This window comes from Stigmatopora argus, chromosome 8, assembly GCF_051989625.1.
Source record: "Stigmatopora argus isolate UIUO_Sarg chromosome 8, RoL_Sarg_1.0, whole genome shotgun sequence".
Taxonomy (NCBI): domain Eukaryota; kingdom Metazoa; phylum Chordata; class Actinopteri; order Syngnathiformes; family Syngnathidae; genus Stigmatopora; species Stigmatopora argus.
Genome location: NC_135394.1, coordinates 12,083,743 through 12,107,167, shown reverse-complemented (window position 1 = coordinate 12,107,167; position 23,425 = coordinate 12,083,743). Strand labels below are relative to the sequence as shown.

Genomic DNA, 23,425 nt, shown 5'->3' with positions numbered 1-23,425 from the left:
CACGTCCAATTTCTCAAGTTGGACATTTCCTGCCTATTTCAAAATGTCATTTTTTCCAGTACCAACCTTGGACAATGTTAAGATTTGGTCTTAGCCACAACATTTTTATATCTGCATGCACTCCAAATGACATTTTTTTTAATGGAGTCCAAAGTGCTCTTAAATAGCGCTGATGGATTTTCATGTCATCCAAAAACGAAAACGTACATGCGGCATATTTAGCACGTGCGTCACGGTGTGCCCACGTCAACAGAAGGGGCCGAGACATCTGCTTTGTGGTGCACCAGCTTGTCTCCTGGGTCACCAAGTCTGTGGTCCGCCACCACAGACCTGCTCTACCACCTGTTTGCTCCACTATACATTCTCACGTGCTTCTCAAAGCTCAACCTTATCGTATTTTTTTGTGGGGTAGAATACTACAGTACAAATACTGAGTGATGTCATAAATATATGGTGTTTTCGCATTATTTTATCGGAAATACGAACACTGCCAATATAACCCCACTGGGATGAATTTAATTCGGCACATCAAGATAGTCAGTCAGTAGACTACTCCTGTTTTTATCTGAATATTTACAGCAAGAAATTACATGATGTGTGGCCAATCATGTTTTTTTTGCCAAACTGCAGATAAATGTGAAACCATCACTTTTAACAAACTGATGGCAACATTCCTTAACTGATTTTTCTGTATGCATTTTTTTTTATTACTTATGGATATTTATGAATCTTGATCGTCTATCTTTGAATACATTTAATTGCGTAAAAATGTGTGATAGGCACTTGAAATGTCAACCTTAGAATTACTGTTAGAGGCTTCATTAAAAGTACCCTTGAAAACACACACGCACATAAAAACTGATATTTTCCCATCATTTTTAATTTAATAGACCGTCCACCTACATCTTTGCAGCTTTTTTGAAGCCCCGTTCTGCAGCCCAAGTATGGTTGGGGATGGGGGGGGAGTTATTATGTGCACTTGGTGGGGGTGCGTGACGTCACTCCCATCCAGCATTAGGCATCAGCTGCAGCCGAAAAAAGCAGGACCGAGCATCCTCTTCCTCCTCGCCCTTTCTCGCCGCCCAGCAGGCTCTCCGCTCCAGCCACAAACATGAGCCCTTCCCCGGCCCTGGTCGCGGTACTCCTGGCCTTCGTAGCCGCAGCCGTCGCCGCCACCGTGTCCTCCCTGGAGGTGTTCGACAACCAGCTGGGAGACATCAGCTACTGCAAAAAGCAATGCCAGCTCGCCGTCAAAAACAAAGGCCCCGCAAAAGTAAGATTCCGTTCCAAATGCAAGCCGACCGCATGACATTGAGCTAGTGTTTGGAATTGGTCGTTACGCCCCGTTAGGAGTCGACCATTGCGGGGAGTAGCGTGTCCGAGAGGCCGGTATATGGTTGCACAAAAGGGTTTGCAGCAATGGATTTTTTTTGTAATGTTTTATTTTATTTATTATTTTTATTATCCGCCCTCAGGTGTGGCCCTCGTTCGCATCCTGCGGTGGGCTCGCAAGCCCACGAGGACCACAACTCGGAGCATTCGAAGAATGTTAATCATTCACGGGTGTATTCTAATTAGCATCGTGTCGATTATTGTTGTCGGTAAACGCGGAAATGCAGCGGAGGTGATGACAAGGCTGTTATGAGGCGGGTTGTGCTGTCCGCTAGAGGGTGCTGTTTCTCCACAGGCGTTGAGATGATGGTGCGTTTGCTTGACTCGGTGGACTTCGATTTCGGGCGACGTGGGTTCGATTCCCACTCAATGGCATGATTGTGAGTGCGGATGGTTGTCTGTCACTTTGTGCCCTTTACAACTTCTAATTCATTTAAACTGGTAGATCTGGTTTGTAATGGTCTTTTAATTGAATTGAATGCTTTTATTGTCATTATACAAGTTTTTTTTTAATACAAAACAATGCCAGTCAAAATGGAATGAATATCTAGTGCTATCGGTGGCAGTGAATGAGTTAATATTCCATACCAGTCAACTTATAAGTTTTTCCTGTATTTTGTTCACTTCAAATTGTGTATGCCATATAACAACTTTTGTATGGAAAATAAATATTTTTTAGAGTACGTTTTTTTGTAAAACCGAACTTGTTTTACCCATTTCGGCTCTTATCCAGATTGTTTCGGTCACTGGTAGCAGGCGAAAATGTCATTGTGGATTGCTCATAGTATTGTCATGCTTTAAGCATTTTACAATGTACTCGCGTCATCATCACCCACAAATCCATCAAAGTCCTCATTTTCTGTGTACGAATTGAACAATTGTCCAAATGAGTCATCAAAAACGCTGAGTTTTATACGTTCGTCCAGGCGGCCACAATCTATTCGCAAATAGTAGCTAGCTAGTAGCTAGCGTAACTATTCCAACGCTGTCTTCCATGCTTCGTAAAGCTGTGTTGTGGCCAGGCCACAATCCATTTGGTGTATTGACAAAAGAACTATACGTATATCCCAGCAGTCACTGCGCAGTACTTTTTCTACGGGAAGATAGTAGAGTCGGGGGCTGCTTGCCGTAGTTGTGAGAGTTGTAGAGGATGGTGTACCCTATCGACTGATTTATTTTATTTTATCGTGATAACAATTTTAGTATTGGTCCATATATAAAGCGCACTGGATTATAAGGCGCCCTGTCTATTTTGGAGAAAATTTAAGACTTTTATGTGCGCCTTATAGTCGAAAATACGGTAATATATATATTTTTGAAGTAAATGATGGCCGACTGCCCCTGCTAGTCCTAATTTACAGAGTGAATTCACACGGTGTTCCTTTGGTATAGGATGCCATAATGAACGCCTGCCACCGCGGCTGTCGCCTCTACTCCATCTGCCAGTTTGTCAACGGCAACGCCGGCTTCAACACCAGCAAGGATGAGTGTCAGGGAGGTGAGTGGCTCCATCTGTGGCTCTCGCTTGGACTCCAAGTCCCACGGCAACCTGCTCTTATGCGTTTGTGGCCTTTACAGGGTGTAAAAAGCAGTATGCGCCTGAAAAATCTTTGTTCATTGATGCTTATTTACATCTTAGGATGAATTGCTTGATTTCTCGTGTGTTTCCACAGCATGCCAGGAGGCTTACGTCAAACTCGTGGAGCAGGACGCGTGTACCACGGGCTGCGCCAGCCAGCCGTCCGAACCCGAAATCAAGAGGAGGAAGGTGAGAAAATGTTTGCGCCCCCGTGAAGAAGGGCAATAACGGCCAATTTTTACAACCCACAGCTCAAAGCAATGACCCTACGCCCCAAGCCGCCGTCCGTTATGGAGGCTTTGTCCAGTTGGTGCAATGACATTGTAAGCTCCGCCCAGAGTTTCATCTCATCCACCTGGACTTTTTACCTGCAGGCAGATGACGGCAAGGTTGTCGTTTTTCAGGTGACTCTGATTTTGTTCATGTTTTTTTAATTTGGTACCCAGCCTGAAGCTTGTCTTAAGTCGACATTCAAGGCCTTTTAAAGTCATTAGCACATTAGCGTAGCTCGCATGCTAGCACAGGACAGCGTTTTGCTAGCCTGCTTTTTCCAGTTTCTCTTCTTCTAACATGCCTGTCAACCTCTGCCGATAACTGCCCTTATAAATGATTATGATTCCCCTTACAAACCCCCCAAAAACCTTACAAACACCGTACGAGGCTAACATCTTCATAGATGCTCATTTCAATTTCAGCATTCAAAATATTTGAAATGGTATTACTTTTTAAACTGTACATTTGTTGGTGTATTCAAAATGCAATCGAAATGGCTTTAATTTTATTATAAATTGGGGCACTCGAGGTTTGTAAAAATGGTAAAAGGCGACTTGGAGTGCACTTTATCGAGCGCCTCATTTTGGATTCGGCACGTTTTTCAAGGTTAAGCGAGCAAGGACGCGCCGTTTTCTCCGACAAAATCGCAGCTCGTTAAAAGTTATTTTAAGCCACGCCACTTCCTCTCCGCTCTGCGACCAATCCTCTTCTGCCGCGAAATCTCCTCTTTTTTCTATCGGCGGATCTCTACGTGGAACGACAACAAACATTTGACTGTAATTAAGATGGGGTATAAAAAGTTCCCGGTAGTTGTTAGCAAAGAAAAGTGCAATGAAAAAACAATATGTACGTTAGTCTCGCCCGGCCGACGCTGCATCCGAACTGCGGATTGCAAAATTAGCTGCGTAATTAAAGGACGGCTGTCTTTACGCACATTTGATGACATGTTTTGGTGGGAGAAGTCGGATACGGAGATGCCGCAAAGGTTATTTTTTTTTGGTTCACTTGGAGATTCCAATGTAATGTTTGCTTTTTGTGGGACTGACCTCATTTAACCTATGCACAAAGGCGGTCCTGGCTAATCTTAAACCTAAACACAAATATAGTTATTCTTTCATATACAGTAATCCCTCGATTATCGCGGTTAATGTAGACCAGACAGGGCCGCGATAAACGAAAAACCGCAAAGTAGTCACGCCCATTTAAAAAAATTAATACAAATAATAATAAAAAATATATATATGTATATTTTTTTTCCCCAAAAAATATACATATATATTTTTACTGAAGTAATATATATATATATATATATATATTTTTTTTTATTTATTTCAGTGCTGAGTCCTAGGAGCAAGCGGAGGACAGGGGAGTGGCTCCCGCTTGCGAGTTTAAGCGTGAATTTTCACATTTTTATGAACTTTCAAAAAAAAAATATAAAAAAAAAAATCCCCCAGAAAGGAAAAAAAATCCTCCAGAAAAAAACGTAATGTCGTGAAGCCGCGATAATCGAGGGATTACTGTAGTATCATTTCAGCAAAAAAAAACAATAACAAATTTGGACTCCATAGAAGAGTAGAAGTACACATATAAACATCAATTTTAATTGTACAAACCTTGAACCTCCCCCAAAAAATAGAATACAAAAAAATTAACATCTGAATTCACTGCAGCAGATGTTTTAGATGTGTTCTGGATGATTGGATTGAACCTAAAACTGGATTTTTCTGTTCTCTTGGGGAAATACATTATCATAATTAATTTGTTATGGTAGGAAAAAAAATTCTTGCACCACTTTAGACTGGATGCAGTGAAATATTATTGATGCTAGACGGAGACCACACCCCCTCTGCAAACTCCGCTACACAGCAGACGATCTCTGCCACTAATCTGATGTGTAAATGAGGGATAAAAGTCCAGACAACTGGTAATATATTTGGGAATCTTTGAGGGCTCTTGTGTGCCCCCACATAGATGATGCCCTAGGCGGTCGCCCACATTGCGCATATCAAAAACCAGCTCTCCACGGGTACGCGCATGCCATTTGGATTATTATGACGTTTGACAAAACGTGTGTTTTTATGTGCGCCGTTGTGACTGTGGCCTCGAGGCGAGGGCAGCGGCCAGACAAAAATCGGACTTTAATGAGGTCTCCGGGGGAAAAAAAAACCACAAAAAATTGCATGTGAGGGCAACGCTGATCTTATGTGAAAGATTTGCAGGGGTGGGTGGGGGCGTTTGGTTTTTTTCTGTCAAAATAATGTTGAATGCAGTTGAAATATGGTTAGAAGGCCGAAAGAGGGTTTTGTTTCATTCGCTGCCTTTGGCGGTGTAAAATTTTGATCGGGAGAGGCTACCAGTCAAAATAGATTGGAAATATAAGTCAAAGTATGTGTTAAAATTCATTTGAACTTACTTGATTTCACAAGCTAACATTTTAGCATGATTACTGAGCTTAAATTTGAAGGAAAAATGCAACAATAATTGATCCAATTGTCTGAATGTGGTGCCTTTGTGGTGTTATCTTCCTCATCCTCATCTTCCTCAGAGCCAGCCGGAGATGGAGTACTCTTTTCCCGAGCTGCAGGCCCCTCGCTCCGATGTGGCTGAGACCCCCTGGCCTCAAGTCCACTCGCACACGCAGAAGCCTCACGGTGAGTACAGAAATACTTTGATTACTATTCAACTATTGAACTGACTCATATAACACGTTTTGTTAAAAAGCACAAAAAAAAACAAAGAAAATGATGCACAATATTGCAATCTTTCTTGAAATCTGACTTCAATTCCAAAATAGTAATAATAATAAAACCCAAAAATGAAGTGAATTTTACCAACGTAATCAGGAAAATCGACTTTGTTCTTATAATAGTATGACTTTTTAATGGGAAAAATCAAACTTCTTCTCGTAACGTATTTTCATTACTTAATTGTCATAACATTAGAACAACAAAATGCAAACTTACATTTCTGAAGTATTATATTAAAACTAAATGGGAGCAAACTAATCTATAAAAAATGTTATTGTTGTGAATAACACCATCAAAATCTTCCTTGAATCTCTTATAATATCTGAAAAAGAAACTTTTAATCACACGACTATGCATCTTGTAATGTGTTCTACTTTTAAAACAACTTTTTCCCAGGCACGAGGGGCCGCGGCGAGAAGTCGGGCTCCAAAACAGGAAGCAGAGGCAAACATCAGGTCCAGCACGCCGACGAAAACGCTGCCGCCGCCGCCGAGCACGACTTCCTGGGCTGCATGTCACGGTGAGCCCTCGCCGACGCCCGAGACGCGCTTTGGGCGTGTTCGCCATCACGTATTCAAATGCACCACTCGTCAGGCGTTCGGGTCTGCCGCGCTGGATTTTGGCGGCCTGCCTCTTCCTGTCCATCATGGTCATGTTATGGCTCAGCTGCGCCAGCTTGGTGACGGCGCCCGACCAGCGCGTCAAGACGCAGGTACCAACACGTTTTGGTGCCATTGACGGCCATTATTTGACATTTGTGTCTTCCTCCAATCAGATCCAGAGTTTTAGAATGTTAAAAATGTTTGTTTCTCTTTGTAAGTTAGGTCACAAAACACAAATCAATATTTTGGAATTCATATAAGAATTTAAATAGAAATAACACATGAAAAAAGTAAACAGAATAAACTATGAGTTAGTTAGTCATCAGAATTCCCTAAAATTAAAGACAAATAAAGATGTCGTATATTAAAATAGCACGTAAAATGGCGTCCATGCAACTTCTACTTTTGTGACACTGAGAAAATATCTGATTGCAAATAAAATCATAAAGGAAAATAAATATACAATAAAAATAATAAATCATACAAATAAATACAATCTAATAAAAATTGTAAAATAGCGTCCATTTTTGTCTTATTTTTAAATGACAAAAGTAGGAAAAAAGAGATAAAATCAGGAATAAAAATGGAAAATTCTATATTACTAATATAATAACAGGCGTGTCGGTCTCACAAATCTGAGATTGAGAGTTCAATCCCAGGCTTGTGTGGGTTTTCTCCAGGGTACTCCCACATCCCGCTGGTTGAACACTCTCGACTGGCGCTTGTGAAAAATTAATAAATGAAAAATATCATAATTAGTCATTTTATTATTATTATTTATATTTTAAATTAGTTACCATTAATCATCATCTATTAATCATTTCATAATTGAATTACATTAATATAGGAGAAAACAACTTTTTTGAACAGCATTCCAATGATGTCAAAAGAGTGACTTAAATGACCAAATAAAAACAAAATGTTAATTAGAACTCAAATTGATGAGAGACCTATGACCGTCAATGAGGGGCATTTAGGAATCGGCAAACCTGTTTTTACTGACTTTTACCCGAAAGAGCGTTTCACGACTTTTTGTGACTAGCTGAGCATCAACGGCGACAAAGAGTTCCTGGACGACACGGAGGCCAAGGTCAACCCGTTCCAGCTGAGCCCGCTGCTGGCCGTCGGGATCAAGCGAGCGGTTGTCCACGGCGACCGGGAGGCCGGACCGCTACCCGTCAAGGTGGACCTTGACAAGACGCGCGTTTAGGAGATGACAGGGATTCCCTTCACTCACTCACTGGATTTCTTCTTCTTCTTTTTTTTTAAACTATTATTTTGAAAGAAGCAAAGCGCCCTCAGAGTCATTTCATGGGTATTTTGTAAATTCACGAGGCTATCGCGTCTCGCGTCGGAGGTCAGGGGCGTCGGAGGAGACACCAACTCGGCCAAGGGAAAGAGCAGAAAGCGTCATATTCATTCTCAAAGACGGAAGTCCCACGCAAAGTCATTGAGTTGTCTGTGATATACCGACATATGTACGTACATTGTAACCTAGACATAGAGGATTATTTAACGGGGAGTTTTAGAGCCACACTGAAAAGAAAAGGACAGTGTACTTTAAAGTACTTCTTTTTGGTAGAAAAAAAATCAGATTTTTTTTAAAGAAATAGAATTATTATTATTATTATTATTATTATTATTATTATTATTATTATTATTATTATTATTATTATTATTATTATTTATTTATTTATTATTAAGGGTGCTACTTAAATCATTTTCAAACCCATACAACATTATTTTTAGGATTAAAAAATATGGTTGATGTTCTCAATTTTAAGAAGAAAATCAGATTTTGCTTTTTAAAGGCAGAAAAAAACGAGAAAAGTTTTACTTTGAAATCTTCTTGAAAATAAGTACAAGTATTAATATACATTTTTTTTCTTGGAACATTTTTCTTCAGGAAGAAAAATCTTTAAAAATATCCCCTCTATAAAAGAAAGACTTTTCCACTAAAACTAAGCTTTTTTCTGAGGTGGTGAACGTTAGGCAAGTTTATTTATTTTATTTGAAACCTACTTTACTTTTGTGAGAATTGCAACATTTTGCACAGACATAAAAGCCCTACTCAATTCTGAAAAAGTCACTTTTAAAATGATCTGATTTTATTTGCAAAACATTAAGAATGATAATTTTTTCTTTTCCAAAATTACATTTCTTTGAATCTGATTCAATTTTGTCACAAAAAACAAAACATTGTGGCGCACTAAAACTTAATTTTCCTAAAGTTACCACTTCATGATTGGTAGTTTGCTGCCGTTTTCTTGTCAGTGTGGCCCTAATATTCCTCAAAAATTCTTGTATATTAACTTGACTTCCGATGATGTAAATATTGCCATTATTACTTCAAGTGCAGTTTGTAGTAAAGTATGTGTGCCCGTGTGCTATCATAATTTTGTTTTGTCCCAGCCAGCAGCACACGGCCGATCCAATTCAAATATTTGTGTGTATGGAACGCAGCAAAATTTGCTTTTTCAAAAAAAAATAGTTTACTATCCCGTAGCGCTCTCGGAATGCCCCAAAAGAAGCCAGCATGCCCAGTCAAGCTTCCATAGTTGAATCCCCAATCGCCGCGCATCCCTTGTAGGTAAGCTAAACTTTTTGGTGCTTTTATTTAGCCAAAAAATGCTTAGAAAGTGGATTATAATAAGAACCATTGGCAGGAGAACTTTGAAAGGAAAACAATAGCAAAAGTCATTCCACCCATCATCAATTCAAAATGTATCATTTACTACAAATGGAACCATTCAATCGGTTCTTTTTCAATATTTGCAACAATGAATAAAATCTTTTCATCGACAATAAAAATGACCCGTGTTGACAGTTTATTTGCCTGATTCGTTCTTAGAACGTCAACAGAAAAGTTGCAATATTAATAGAATAATGTATGGCACACTCGGAAAATTAAAATCTTTAATCTGCAAGATTTATGGCCCGCGACACCGCCTGGTGCCCGGAGTTAGCTGGGATAGGCTCCAGCGCCCCCCCCCGGGACTCTTGGGTGGATAAGCCGGACGGAAAATGAAAAAAACATTATGGTCATTCGCTAATGGACAATCAGATTGAAGCGTTTTAATTTAAACCTTAAATAGTCAATAGAAATCTGTCCCCTTGTTAGCTGGGATAGGCCCCAGGACCCCCTGCGACCCTTAAGTGTATAAGTGGCAAGGAAAATGAATAAATGAATGAGGCTTACGCCACCTGCTGGCTTTTAATTTTTTAATTTTTTTATTGAAAACGGATTAAAATGTTATTCAAAGTAGCGATGCTAGCATAAATAGCTATTCCACCAGTTGCCAATGTTTAATTTTGTAGAATATATATTGCTAAATTTACCCCAAATACATGCGTGTATTTTGTCCCTCGACCGTTGCCGTAGTTTGACTTTTCAACCCCCCCGTTCGGGCCCCATTCTGCCTCTTGTTCAACTGTATTTTTGAAGGTAAGCCACCTGTTTGTTAATGGTACATCAATGTTTGTAAAATGTGACTAAATGCTGCCATCCAGTTAATTTGTTGAGCTAAACCACTTGCTAAAATGTTTAGTCGCAGTTTGGCAAAAGTTTTATGTGCACTTTGCATGGTTGTTTTGAGTAATAATTGGTCATTGATAGCACTACTATTGTGATCGCTAATTTTCTTTGCATTGTGATTTATTTATGTAACTTCATCCAGACAGATGACTCGACGAAACGATTTTTTTCATGATGTGAATATACTGTTTTGACATAAATATCAATATTGGGGGGGGGGGGGGGGGTTGCTACATGAAATGATGTACACCTGGTACGTATTTCTGTAGGAGTTACGTCAGTGCATGCTAATAAAATAAAAATAATTCTGTTATATTTTGGTACAGTTTCAATACTTATTTATCTGTACGAGTCCTTTATTTTTAACACGGATCGGATTGTATCATTTAATTGCTGTGTACAAATCGCTGTGTGGGCTTTAGGTGCAATACTCGTCATGTCCACAGGGTGTCAGCAAAGATTCGCAATGTCGTGATCTTTCACAAAGGTAAGTTTTAGGAGAAATTTCTGCAGTTATCAGTATGATAAATATTTACATTTGAGGTCTTCATCAAAATAAGTACAATAAGTTTTCCATTTTTTTTAAATAAAAAAACAACATTTCATAGAATGTAAAGTCTACACAACCCCTGTCTAAACACATTGAAGTATGAAGAAATTAAACACAAATATATATAATGTCCAAAAATTATAGTGACAAATCAATAATGGAGTAGTACTATACTATTGTATTGCAATTATATTATTTTGTATAATTTCAATAGGTCTGTGAGAGTCTTGATAGAATATTGTGAGAGCGTTCAGAAAATAAATTATCATTCAATTAGTGTGTAAAATCTGTGAAAGGGGCTTTAAATGAGGTCAACTATTTGATTATAAGATAAACTACAGGTTGCTGTAACCATTATTTTTCCACGACTAATTAAATGGTTAATGTACAAAACAGTGCATTACCGCGCCGTCTCCGATCACCCAGAGGGGGCGCTGTGCACGCAGTTTTGACATCATGAGGATTATTTATCATCACTCTTATTCTTCCTTTTCCAATATGATTGCTTCTGCCTGTGAGTGTGCGACTCTTATCTGCAACCTGCACTTGAACTCACCTGGAATTCTAACGAATAGTAACATTAGGCATGATATTGCTTATTACTCTGCAATCAAGTCAGGTTAACGGGAGTACGGATTTTCAATGTATAACTTGGCGGCACTAGACGTCTAATTCATTCTTACTGGGAGGACTGACAGTGATTATGCGAGCCAGTCTTCCCAGTTCCAATTAATTCTGCCATTGTTATTGACAAGTAACAAGTTAATATTGGCGTGGGTGTACCTCATGTTGTGGCCTTTAAACCCACTCTGGGTTTAAGCCTTGGTGTCAAAGTGGCGGCCCGCGGGCCAAATTTGGCCCGCCGCATCATTTTGTGCGGCCCGAGAAAGTAAACGATGAGTGCCGACTTTCTGTTTTATGATCAAATTAAAAGATTGTAGCTCTATAGGGAATATTTCCTGTGTTTCCCCTTTTTAAATCAATAATTGCAGAAGATTTGTACTAAAATGTGAATCTCCGAAAATGAGCACGATCACAAAAGCTGTCAACTCATTCATTAATTTTGGCAACCCATTCAAATTTGGGACCTAATGAATGAGAATGGACATATTTAAATAGCGACGGGCCCTTTAAATGCATTGACATGTTCGCTACTCATCATGATGCTAATGCACGTGGCAAATATTGGGTGTACAAATTGCCCCCCCATACACACGCATACACACACACACACACACTCCAGGGTTTGCAGAGTCACGCAGACAAGTGTCCAATTGACATGTTTAAGGGGGGGGCATCTCACAGCTCCGACACGCGTGGAACTTTAACTGTCATAAATCTGCAACCACCAAAAAACATCCACAACAAGTCCAAAAGGGCCAGTCATCTTTACACCCCCCCCACCACACACACACACATGCACACACACACGCAAACACACTCTTTAAGTCGTTCCACGCGCGTGGACAGACGTGTATACCCGCACACACACACACACACACGTACAGCCCGGATGCTAGCCGGACTGTTAAAGTCGGAGCCCGCCAAACACGCCACTCGCTCCGCCACTCGCTCCGGCGTGAGCGGTCGGTTTCAAGCTGCCCTCTCTGTGAATTGATTCTACTATGAGCTTAAACCAAGGCGCCACACGAGAGATGGGGGAGAACTCGGGAAAGAAACGACAAAAATCAGCTCTTTAAAGACAAGAAATCAGTCAATTTTGCACTTATATTGTGTTAGTTAGCACGGTTACATTGTATAAATGGAATACATTCCCTTAAAACGTGTTCTGACGAGGCCTAGCGGCCATGCTGGGTGACGCTTACTCCCTTGCTTTTCTGTGGTACGGTCCACAATTTATTCCAGGGAAAGACTGACAGTTTTTTGGGTCATGAAGCAGCTGTTCAAGTCAGCAGCCCGTCCTCCCTCTGCTGGAATAAGAAATTAGTCCATTTTCAAGTAAATAACTACAGCTTCTGGGCCGATAAGGGGGAATTATCCAATGGTGTGCGGAGCAAAACAGTTAAATCCAATAAATTTCAGCTTCCTGACCCCCCTCCCCACACGTTATTGTCAAAACAAGACGAGGAGGTGGCACTATAGCAGAATCGATTTATACTGTTATTTGCAATAGGTTGCCATTAAATGTGAAAATTGACCACACCATTTGGTATGTAATTGCACATACACAGCGGAAGCGATCGAAATTAACAGCATATTCTTGCTTCCAATCCAGTTTGTCAGCCCCCCCACCACCGCTTTAATTTTCAAACTTTAGGAGTTATACGGTAGCTAAGTAATTTGAGTTTTGTAAATAACTGCAGATGGTACTCGGCTGTCGGTAGTATTATGCTACATTTAATCGAGTAACTTTGGACACAACAACACATGACGGAAATAAAAGCGTCAAAGTCAGATGAGGCCAAATATTACGGGCCTTACTCGCGTTCAATCCATGTCGACTTTGCAAATGATATAAAAGAGCATTACACCAAGTGCTGTCATCTGTCCGCCTAAAAATACGTACATTTCAGCCTACAACAATGTCACTTTGAACTTGTACTGTTTCATCATTGTAAACAAACAACATTCTTTTTCGATATGACGTAGCAAAATGAGATGGAAGACACCAAGAATTTATCACAACAAACTTCATATCTCAGAAATGGGCATTTTCTCATATAGGAAAGAAACATCACGGTGTTAGAAAAATCGCTTTTTGTAAAAGGTTCTCCTATAACACATCAGAAATTATAATTTAAAAAAATGTAGCCAAAACAGTTATTAATTCCCTTACTGTCTTTGGAAATATCCAATTCCAAATTCCCTTCATTAATTTTTTAAGAGCATTAGATACCCGTCTATCTACTAAAATAATCAAGTTACCTAATCCATTATGGTTTGCTTCCAATCCAATTTTGATCAGTCTTTTCTACACAGTGCATTGTGGTGTACTGAGTATCGTGTGCGGTCGATTGGTTGCCGGTCTTTTGGTCGCCCCGACCGCGACAACAGGCGACCAAAAGACCGGCGACCAAAAGACCGGCGACCAAAAGACCGACGACCAAAAGACCGGCGACAAAACAAGGTAAAACAACACGGTCTACGCATCAATAAACGCCAACAATGGCCATGAGCAGTTTCACTGAGCCGACATGTGAGTGTATAAGACTTTGTATGTACACGCGTTGTCCTTTTAAGAAGCTACGTCAGTCAGGGTCTTAACAAGTTCTCCAACAAAAAAACAATAAAAGTCCGGGAAATTTGGACCTTTTCTTTAGCCTAATAATTACTAGGGCATTAAGTATGACTAAATAGTAATTCACAGTTTGTATTTAGGGAATTTGAGCAACGATTTAAATGGTAATTATCAATAACCTTCCGGGCGACCAAAAGATCGGCGACCAAAAGATCGGTGACCAAAAGACCGGCGACCAATCGACCGTGTACCACTGAGTATATACGGTCGAACAACACAATGTGGGACAGTTTTTGCAAACAAAGACTTTTCTATAGATTTTCAATGTTAAAATAAGTTCAACCTAAACAGCTTTGAAAAAGAAAACAGAAATTGCTGACAGTCCGAATCAGATCTCAGCTTGCCATTCGTACGGTGCTGCAAATGCATGCGGTGGACTGAACTGGTGTTCATACTTCAGTGACGTTAATAGTTGTGAAGGAATCAGAGAATGACAACAGTGCTGGTTAACATGAAAACGATGCTGCCACAATGACAAAAACATGGACGTGAATCAATCAAGAGCCTTTTGATTGTTGAAGATGTTTAATGACACCGTTTCTGAGTGAAATTTAAGACTTGCATGATGTATGGCAGCCAATGAAATGTAACGTATGTTGACAATGTAATGATTGTTGTAAACAAACAGCTTCTGATTTCTCTTGAACGTGCTCCAAAACTCTCCCTCATGCTCGGAGGCTTCCGCTTAAGTGCGTTCCATGCGTTGTGCCAACGCGTAATTAAGCTCCTGCGTCTGATTAACGCGGTGTGCACTGAGCTAATAGTTTTGCGTGTCATTTTTCTATTTTTTTTTGTTTTGTAGTGGGTGTTTCGCAGCAGATGAGCAACATCCTTTCCCTTTTTTAGATGCCTGAACTGGCTCGTAAACTTTATTGTGCGATGAAATATGTTGACACCTTGATTAAAAACACGGGCCGTGCTTCCTCGTGGATATTATACTTGTGTACAATGAATGTCAACGGAACTATAAATACATGGATATGACTTTGAATGGTAACATTGTATAAACTTGCAATTACGACATTTGGACTGTCGCTTTTATTAAACAAGCGACTTAATTAAAACGGAATGCGCATGGATAATTCACACCAGCAGACTTCTTTATTAAGGACAGGAGTCAAATAAATTGGAGTATTTTTGGGTGTCGCTTTTCCACAAACGTAGTTTGACATCATAAATTGTCGGTTTAATTTGGTGAAAGAATTGACACAAGTTAGAAGTGAAAAGATTCGAGTGGCGTTGGAATGGTTTGTTTTGAAAGTGCTGTATTTTGTTTTATTGATTTGGGAGTATACACTGCCGTCTAGTGGCAAACTCCTCTACCACGGCCACATTTTGAGACTCCTATCAGCATCGTGAATGATAAATTATGATGCAAAAAATCATATAAAACAATTATTATCTCATTTACATTGATGTCTAACTAATTCTGTACTTGTTAGGACAAATAAATGCACATTTATGATGAGCTGAAGATCTGTGGTCATCCAGTCAACATCAAGTCAAGCTCTGGTAAGCAAGTTTTTTTCTAAATTAAACTAAATTATGTAGTAATATGTTAATTAGCAAAACTGTCTTGTTTGAGAAATCATTTAAAAAAATCCGAGTTCTAGAAGTGTTCCATATTATTGTAGGGTTTATGCCATCGATCTTGTGTAAATATTATGCTAATTAATGATTAGGATAAGACAAACGCTTGTGGCTAATTGCTATGTTAGCAGAAACAGTGGACATCAATATTATTTACTGAAGGTAAGTTGTGAATGTGTGGCTAGTTAAGGCTCACTTGGGTCCTGCTGTATAAAACACTTGTGATTTCAATATGTGCCCATGAAAACAGGTTAAAGAATGAAATGTAAATAGTTAATGTAGGTGTTTAATCATTTATTAATACAGAATGTGAAATGTGAATACTGTTCATGATGGAAATAAGACCCAGATGAGGCTGCAAGTTTTTGTCTGGGCGCAATTTTGCAGAGTTTAAAGATACACGCTGGTATTTGATTTTGTACTGGTAGGTAGATAATGTTCTTTTGAACGTGTAACCTTGGCACCAATGGTCAAAATAAATCTTAATGCAAGTATATAGTCAATGTAGAGGTAGAGCGCCTTTTTTTCCCCTTCAAGGCACTCAAAGCACTTTGACACAATATCATTATTTGCCGCAGGATCAGGAGCAACATGAGGTACATTATCTTGCTCAAGGACACTTAAACAAGGTCACTAGCATAGGGAATTAAACCAACAACTTCTGGGTTAGGGAATGACTACTGAGCACTTTTTTGTTTTACATCTCCAAAACGCATGAAAAGCTTAAGATCTGATTACTCAATGTCTATAGTCATCAAAGGTACTGAAGTTAGTGGTTGTTGTAATTTTTTTCGTGACCTGAAAATTTTGTAAGTAGAGCAGTACTTTACATGTAAATTCTCTAATTCGTTCCACGGTCCTCACACAACTACCAACTAAACCCTTTAAAATTGGTAAAGTGTTCCAATTTTGTATGAAAGATGTGAGAAACACACAAAAATGAGAGAAAATGATAAGAAAATGATTTATTAATGTCTTAAAATTAATAAAAAGCATTAAAAAAATCTATCCCTGTTGAAGCATATGCGCACGCGCATTTCCCTATGACTCGACGGCGTCAGAAAGTCGTCCACTTTGTAGTACATTTTCGACTTTCACGTGTGCCCTATAAGTATGTGTGTGAAAATATGTGCCACGTTGCATTTGTACGTTTTTTATCGCTTAATAAGGGGAATTGCAATCATTAATAAGGGCGCGCATTCCCCTTTGACCCGATCTCTGTAGTACATTTTCGACATTTATAGTGAGAATGAAGCGGTGCAGAAAATGAATGAATGAATGAACATGTGCCTTACTGTGTGTATGTGTAAATATGTGCTGCGTTGCATTTGTACAGTTTTTATCACTGAATAGCAATCATTAATAAGGGGAACATTTAGCTGAGGTTGACGGGTATGTAAGAGAGAATCTTGAAAAATGGATAGTGGTTGTTGTGAGACAGCCAAATAGAGCCTAGTAGAGTGTAGCGAGGTTCTAAAGTGAGAATCAATGCATTCGTGACAATATTTTCAAAATAAAATAACGGATAAGGAAAGGCATTAAATTTTTTGGGGGGATTTCGTAACTTGAATCTTTTTCATATCTCGAGGCACTCATTTGCATATAAAAATTTCGTAACCTGAAAATTTCGTATCTAGAGACATTCGTAATTAGAGGTAATAACTGTAATAGCAGTCTCTTAGCTGATATTTTGTCTTGAGATAAGAGTAGTTTCCGTTACAGCTGTGGCATTTCATCCGTGTTTTCAGTGTAAAGGCCACCCGTTGCTTAGTACTGCCTTACAGGCCGCTTACTTGCAGGAATTGGCACGGAGTTGTGACCTCATTGTGCGAGTGAGTATTTGGCTCCTGTGCGATCTGTTTAAAGACACTCGCGTAGTTGGCTGTAAATAACGAGATTTAGCTCAATTAGGCTCCTCTTGAGGTGGCCGGCAAGAGTAGAGGCTAGAGTTAACCCGCGGTAATCCACGGCGCTACCGCTCGGCCCACTGGCGGATTATATCCTCGGGTCACAGTTTATCCTTTACGTAAACTATCCGCGGCACGCGGCGCTGAGCCGAGCGCCGCCGACACCTCCCGGCTCGATAACATCTGATCCCTCGACGACTTGACGAAAACCAGGACGCTGCGACTTCCTCCGGCGTGGCGGGCGTCCACTCCATCCATCTTCCCGCTCTTGCTGGGGATATCCATCAGAGGAAGGGCAGCTCTATCTCTGTAGCGTGCTGAGAAATGGTGATGTTGCCATCTGATACACCGGGTGGGCTGCGGACAATGTATGTGCCAAACCACACAGGAAGAGCATCTTTATCACTTAGATTCACAGTGTGGTTAGCGAATTGGACTCAGAGTTGTGGGATCCAGGGTTTGATACTCAGGTGGCGTCTGCATGTTCTGCTTGGGGTTGCATGGGTTTTCTTCGGGTACTCCCACATCCCCAAAACGGTACACGGTCGATTGGTCGCCGGTCTTTTGGTCGCTGATCTTTTGGTCGCCGGTTTTTTGGTCGCCGGTCTTTTGGTCGCCGATCTTTTGGTCGCCGGTCTTTTGGTCGCCCGGAAGGTTATTGATAATTACCATTTAAATCGTTGCTCAAATTCCCTAAATACAAACTGCGACTTACTATTTAGTCATACTTAACGCCCTATTGATTATTAGGCTAAAGAAAAGCTCCAAATTTCCCGGACTTTTATTGTTTTTTGTTGGAGAACTTGTTAAGACCCTGACTGACATTGCTTCTTAAAGGGGCAACGCATGTACATACAAACTCTTCTACACTCACACGTCGGCTCAGTGAAACTGCTCATGGCCATTGTTGGCTTTTATTGATGCGTAGACCGTGTTGTTTTACCTTATTTTGTCGCCGGTCTTTTGGTCGTCTGTCTTTTGGTCGCTGGTCTTTTGGTCGTCTGTCTTTTGGTCGCCGGTCTTTTGGTCGCCCGTTGTCACGGTCCGGGCGACCAAAACACCGTGACCAAAAGACTGGCGACCAATCGACCGCACACGCCCAAAACGTGCACGCTAGGCTGGTTTAACAGTTTAAGCTTGAGCATGAATTGTTGTCTGTCTCCTTGCGACCTACGATTGGCTGGCAACCCATTCAGGGTGTGCCCATAGTTAGCTGAGATTGGCTCCAGCACCCCCTGGGAACCTTGTGAGAATAAGCGGTACGGAAAATGAATGAATACACACTGTTGCTCTAAGATAGGAGCACACCAATACATGACTTTCTGTATTTAGATCAAGCAAGATGGGGCGAGAAAGTGGAGGTTTATTGCCTTTGCCGGTTCAAATCTGATGAAACTGTCAAAGTATTCAGAATCCAAAGAAAATTAGACGTGGATGTTAAATAACTTTGCCATCAAGTTCACTAGCCTAATGCTAACACTTAATGAGAAACGACAAAGACAGACACAAGAAAAGTCTTTTTATTTTTATGTTTTTACAGGGCAACAAAACAGAAACAGTCACACAATAAATGTAAGTGGCAATATTCACATCCCCAGGAGTGATTCTGTGACTGTACACTCTTATTGTCAGTTGGCCTCTATCTATGTCAATGCACAAAACATGGGAGAGAGGGAAAATAAGAGTGGGTGGGTGGAGTTATTCTTAATATTTAAAGGCATTTCCGCTAAGGGTCATGTTGAATTTTTTTTCCTGACTTTATGAATGTTACTGTATTATTAAAAAGGCGCTTACAGTAAAAGTAAAACACTGTGACATAGCCATTTCTCTAGACTGAATTAGTGTGGACACTCAATGCATAAATGAGTTCCCCATGTGATACTAAAGATGAGTTCACATAGATATTAAAAGGTCAACTGCTGAGCCTGTGTCAACTCTGTTGCTACCCAAAACAGCACCATCTAGCAACACTAAACAAATAATTTAAGGCATGGAAAAGGATTTGGCAAGGTTTTGCTGAGTAGAGAGGGTTTTATTCTTAGTTTTTCACAACATGCAGCAGATTTTTGACGTGTTTGCTCCACAATGTAGAAGCGACTTTGTTCTGTGGACAGGATTAAAAAAAATATATATATATATATTCGGAGTCGTCACACCTCAGCAAATTTGCTTGAGAAATGTCATGCTTTTTGGAAGAGGAATGGAATGCCTCTGGCCGAGGTGTGGTCCGTCTGCAGGCCCGCCGTTCTCCTCTCGGGCTTCCATTTTAACGGCGTGTCGGCGAGGCCCGCTCGGATCCGATTTCAGTCCCTCATTGCTGACAGCAGTTTTTATTTGAAGTGGACGTCCCGTGTTGGGTTTCAGCGCGCCGCCTTCAACATATGATCTCCATTATGAGCACAGGAGGAGGAACGCGTGTTCGCTGGGTGAATAAAAGGGAGGAGAAAGAAGAGATGGAGTCAGGCAACCAGATGGGAAGTAGTGGAGAAGTGTGTCAGAGGTGGGCTTACATAAGTGCTTGGGCTGTAATCATGCATCAGTGTCGTACAATTTATCGATCGCTTAAGGAAGGGTCGATTAAGATCAACATCTTTAAATATGCTGTCCTAGTCAATGTTGTTTTCATTCAATTGTCTAACTTTCATCGTTCCCCAAATCCAACACATGCATTTGTTGATGACTTGTACAAAAAATAAAAAATAAAGTAAAAGAAAGAACTTGAAAACAAATAAACTTGGTTAAGTTAATTAATTAATGAATTGACAGCTTTTCTTATAGTCAAGCGATCATTAAGAACACTAAGATTTGTCCATTAAGATTTGTTTATATATATATATATATATATATATATATATATATATATATATATATATATATATATATATATATATTAATAAAAACAGGGAGAACTTTAACTACTTCTTTTATTTTACGATTTTGTTTTTTAATTAAAAAAGGAAAAACAGTAAATATTCTATTTTTCACTTCATTTCTTCGCATCGAAAAATAAAAGGTGACAAGAATTTGACTAAAAAACAAGCTGAAAAAAGAAATGAATTTCATTTTTTAAAGCGCAAAACAGTAAATATTCTTCATTCAGCTAATGTTCATTTGCATTTTACCATAAAACATAAAATTAACACACAATTGATTTTCGTGGGCCACACTAAATGAGTTGCCGGGCCGTATCTCGCCCCCGGAACGCCACTTTGTCACCATGTCTTAAAACATCAACAACTGCAATTATTTTCCTCCGCAATTGTTGAGTTTATCCCAGTTTTCATTTTTGGCACAGTGTGAATTTGAGTTTGCAGGATTACACAAACACATTCAAACTCGCCTACAAGGTATTTGTACGCTAAGGTAATAAAACAATTATTACAAAGAAGTATCATTTCCCTTTAATTTAATGACTCCAACTGTTGGTGCAATATTAATTTCAAGCAGCAATTTCCCCTGCAATTAAAGCCTCCTTGATATGGGGATGGAATATGAATATGAAGTTCGAATGCGGGCTGATATGAGAATTATGAGGGATGACGGGGGCACCAGATGACCCCATTTGGACGCTGAAGGGCTGCGCTTGTAACAAAACAGTCCAGATAAAACGTCACGCTCAAAAGAAAAGCAAGAACAGGACAATAAGAGCAAGAGAAATGAAATTAGGCAAGAAAAACAACATTAGATGAAGGAGATTTGTCTTTTAATAACGAATCAGACAAAGGAGGAGTGTGCTAGTAGATATAAATGTCTTCCAAAATTGTGTGAAATACTTATTTTGGGGGGAAATATTTGTAGTGTGAGTTGTGCTTGAAATAAACTTGCAAATGGCTTGGAGGCCACCAAAAACTATACAAAAAAATTGAAAGGGGTATTTCCTTTTCGTGACTTTTAAAAAGCTAAAATATATACAGTGGTACGCGCATTTATGAATGCTTGTACATACAAAATATTTAGGTTATAAAAAGCCTTAACGGGAAACCTTTTAGGCCAAGGGTGTCAGACTCGGGTTGGTTCGCTGGCCGCATTAACGTCAACTCGATTTGATGCGGGCCGGACCATTTTAGATATAATATTTAGATTTTTTTTTCTATACATAGATTAAAAGAACTGGATCAAAAGCCCTAACTTTTCCATTTTTTATAGATCTAAAACAATGTTTATTTGAGCTTTTTTTTTCTTAGTAAAGGAAAATCTCTTTTAATCATTATGTTCCATATTATAGTGGAAAACAGAAAATATTTTTATATATTTTAAGATTTTACGAAATGATTTTTGAACTAGGAAATATGATATACGTCTATAATCTTCATTTTAATTTGATCCTAAAACAGAAAGTCGGCACTCATGATTTACTTTCTCGGGCCACACAAAATGATGTGGCGGGACAGATTTGGCCCCTGAGCCGCCACTTTGACACCTGTGTTTTAGGCGGTGTAGCGGCCACTAGCAGAATATAGGTCTAACCAAAAGCCCCACTTTTTCATCTTTTTCTGAGACTATGGTTGATTAGCTCTGACCATTTTTTTTCTTGAGTTTTTTGTGAGTGTGCTTAACATAGTTTCAAGTTGTGAAGTTGTGTGTTTACATTGAATTGAATTGAACACTTTTATTGTCATTATATGTCGGTATGTTTACTCAGCTGACACTCGCAATTCCACTCCATTGGAACATTTCTTTTGTAAACTGTAAATTTGTAAACTTACGAAAAATCCAAGTTACAAAACCACTTCTGGAACCAATTAATCTAGTAAGCAGAGCTAGCATTGTATGGCTGAGGCGACACCTTTTGAATTGTTCTTAGAGGAACATTTGCAACCTATACGTGAGCACAGTGCTTCCCGGAGAAACTAGCTGCAAAGGGGCCCTGTGTTTTCAGGTAGCAATAAAGAGATACAGGCTGTCAGGAGCAAATGATTTATGCCGACATGTGTACGCCGGAGAGAAGCTTTTACTGACCGTTTTACATGAAAGAACTCTGCCAGCGACATGATGAATATGGCGGCCCAGGGAGCCGGCTTCAACTCGTAAACTGGATCTGTTGCGCTTCCTTGTGTCTTGTCAGGGTTTGCTGTTTGAGCGTATGGCACATTTCCACATTTGGGAAAACAAAAAGGACAACATGCAAGTGAGGAGTTGCTATTCTGTGGAGACACGAGGATTTTACTGGATACTCCAGTTGAGAGGGAATTGTCGTTTATTGCTGTCAAACTCAGCAAATGAGTTAAAGGGCTTCACTAATGAAACACATAGTGGCAACAATTTTAGAGGTCTTGACTTTTGTCAATACATTATTTTCTACAGGGCTCCAGAGATTAAGTAAACACATTGTATGCCCATTTATTTGGAAAATATACAGGCATTTTCTTTTAAGAATTCAAAGGAATCGATAAGATCTAAAATGACTGACCTTCAGATGAGAGTTGGTTGCTCATAGATTCCAAATATGCAAATCATGAATTTCTTAAAACTATGTTCATGGAGAATATTTTGTTTCATTCTTTCATGCATGAATTAGGATTTCAAAAATACATACATTCATCTTGGATAGGGGTGATTGAGTGATTTGCGTGTCGGCCTCACAGTTCTGGGGTCGAGGGTTCGATGCCTGGTTGCACCCATCAAGAAAACCACATAAAACTCACAAGTTGTAGGTTCCTTATCCCTGCTATACATTTTTTCATTAAAAGCAACTCACTAGTTGAAGTAAATGGAGATGCTGGGGATTGAACCCAGGACCTCATACATGCGAAGCATGCGCTCTACCACTGAGCTACATCCCCTTATGTTGTCACCTTCAAGATGATGGTTTTACAACGGCTACAATGATATCTCAGCTTGCCAAATGAGCTAATTTCTTCATTATCACCATCAAATATACCATTCATGGATGTAAAAGTGTCACTGTCTATCACCCTTAATGAGTGAGAAAAACAGAACAATGACTTTTTGCCTATACCGACCGACATACACGGCATGGCATTGCACCTG

General features: G+C 39.7%; 1 protein-coding gene, 1 long non-coding RNA gene and 1 other non-coding gene across 3 annotated transcripts; 2 read left to right on the top strand and 1 right to left on the bottom strand.

Annotated features, from left to right (window-relative positions):
* The first annotated feature begins 995 nt into the window (after window positions 1-995).
* tmem59l (transmembrane protein 59-like) lies at window positions 996-8,983 on the top strand. The gene is made up of 8 exons (XM_077606456.1): window positions 996-1,273; window positions 2,785-2,890; window positions 3,066-3,160; window positions 3,223-3,375; window positions 5,790-5,895; window positions 6,388-6,511; window positions 6,586-6,703; window positions 7,636-8,983. The coding sequence occupies exons 1-8, from the start codon at window positions 1,112-1,114 to the stop codon at window positions 7,801-7,803; spliced, it is 1,032 nt and encodes a 343-aa protein (XP_077462582.1). The 5' UTR covers window positions 996-1,111; the 3' UTR covers window positions 7,804-8,983.
* Window positions 8,984-10,014: 1,031 nt separating this feature from the next.
* On the top strand, window positions 10,015-22,725 carry LOC144078415 (uncharacterized). The gene is made up of 3 exons (XR_013301198.1): window positions 10,015-10,038; window positions 15,380-15,449; window positions 22,500-22,725. It is a non-coding gene; the product is annotated as an uncharacterized LOC144078415 (long non-coding RNA).
* Window positions 22,726-23,145: 420 nt separating this feature from the next.
* Window positions 23,146-23,217, bottom strand: trnaa-cgc (transfer RNA alanine (anticodon CGC)). The gene has a single exon. It is a non-coding gene; the product is annotated as a tRNA-Ala (tRNA).
* Between the last annotated feature and the right edge of the window lie 208 nt (window positions 23,218-23,425).

Excerpts from the sequence above, each read along its gene's own strand:
- tmem59l (XM_077606456.1), top strand. The coding sequence starts at position 1,112 with ATGAGCCCTTCCCCGGCCCTGGTCGCGGTACTCCTGGCCTTCGTAGCC. Across the intron at positions 5,896-6,387 it reads GCACACGCAGAAGCCTCACG|GCACGAGGGGCCGCGGCGAG; the intron begins GTGAGTACAGAA and ends ACTTTTTCCCAG. Across the intron at positions 6,704-7,635 it reads ACCAGCGCGTCAAGACGCAG|CTGAGCATCAACGGCGACAA; the intron begins GTACCAACACGT and ends TTTTGTGACTAG.